This window comes from Anneissia japonica, unplaced genomic scaffold (genome assembly GCF_011630105.1).
Source record: "Anneissia japonica isolate Jap-2015-1 unplaced genomic scaffold, ASM1163010v1 scaffold69319_len1057_cov103, whole genome shotgun sequence".
Lineage (NCBI taxonomy): Eukaryota > Metazoa > Echinodermata > Crinoidea > Comatulida > Comatulidae > Anneissia > Anneissia japonica.
In genome coordinates, this window is record NW_022711019.1 from 1 (window position 1) to 1,099 (window position 1,099).

At 35.2% G+C, this 1,099-nt stretch overlaps 1 protein-coding gene across 2 annotated transcripts; it reads left to right on the plus strand.

The window, feature by feature from the left end:
• Positions 1-16: 16 nt before the first annotated feature.
• Positions 17-1,082, plus strand: LOC117107216 (neurotrypsin-like). 2 transcript variants are annotated; one of them, XM_033248823.1, is made up of 3 exons: positions 17-158; positions 314-394; positions 717-1,082. In XM_033248823.1, the coding sequence occupies exons 2-3, from the start codon at positions 340-342 to the stop codon at positions 1,070-1,072; spliced, it is 411 nt and encodes a 136-aa protein (XP_033104714.1). In that variant the 5' UTR covers positions 17-158; positions 314-339; the 3' UTR covers positions 1,073-1,082. The 2 variants fall into 2 exon arrangements, with proteins under 2 accessions (XP_033104714.1, XP_033104713.1); XM_033248822.1 differs by having other exon boundaries at positions 17-154.
• The last annotated feature ends 17 nt before the right edge of the window (positions 1,083-1,099 follow it).

Consider the following 1,099-nt stretch of genomic DNA (forward strand, 5'->3'; position numbering starts at 1 on the left):
TATAGATATATGTTCAGTTGTATAAGTGACATTTATATTGGACGCACTTTTTACATAGGCGTACACTACATAGTGTTTGTGCGTAGGCCTACATCATAATATTATATGATGATACAGTATTATGATTGGTGGTAATGTTACTGTTACATTTATGGTTGGTATGCCAGTTCGATCTACTGTCAGTCAGATATTACAAAATGGCACGGAATCACTAGGATAAGAGCCATATATGTAGTATTCTTCTAGCCTATACCTATATGGAATTAATAAGCGCGTTTAAATAATTTTTGAATGTGTCACATTTTTTCTTCAGCTTTACAATTCCATTAAAAAAACAAGATGGAGGTTAAAGTCATCGTTATGCTGTTTGTAACCATCGGTTCTGTTGAGTCAGGTATTTTTCGAAGGTTCTGGGTCTTAAGTACTAGAAGTAACTAGAGCTCTCGTAGATATTATAGTAGGCCTATCTGTTTCATTCATTTCATTCATACGCGATACAACAATACCAATTATAATGAATGAATAAGAATTTATTAGATAAAACATAGGCTAACAATTTTATTTTTTTTAATGCTAGGTAGTGCCTACTAGATATTCTATTTCTGGTATACATCTTCCTTCATCTATGAAAGTCACACATCCCTCCCACTTTTCACAAAATCCTGTATCCACCCCAGAAAACTGTATAATTACTTTTTCAATGGTTTTTTTTCTAGATGCATTTTCAGTCCGATTGGCCGGTGGAAGTACAATTTATGAAGGACGTGTTGAGATATATTATAACGGAGAATGGGGAACGGTTTGTAATGATCGCTGGGACTTAGATGATGCTCTTGTGGTCTGTCGTGAATTAGGCTATGGATATCCAGTGCAGACACTCATTTATGGATACCAAGGAGATACATATCAAAACATCCTTTTAGATGAAGTCGACTGCAGTGGTTGGGAGTCTAGGCTTTCGTCGTGTTCACATCCAGCGTTAGGTGAACATGACTGTGCACACATTGAGGACGTAGCGATTGAATGTTCTCCAGGTTTAAAGTCTATAATTGTACATTTTATATTTTTTTAATTGTGACATCAAAATCATTTTTCAGTG

Excerpts from the sequence above, each read along its gene's own strand:
- LOC117107216 (XM_033248823.1), top strand. The coding sequence starts at position 340 with ATGGAGGTTAAAGTCATCGTTATGCTGTTTGTAACCATCGGTTCTGTT. Across the intron at positions 395-716 it reads CATCGGTTCTGTTGAGTCAG|ATGCATTTTCAGTCCGATTG; the intron begins GTATTTTTCGAA and ends TTTTTTTTCTAG.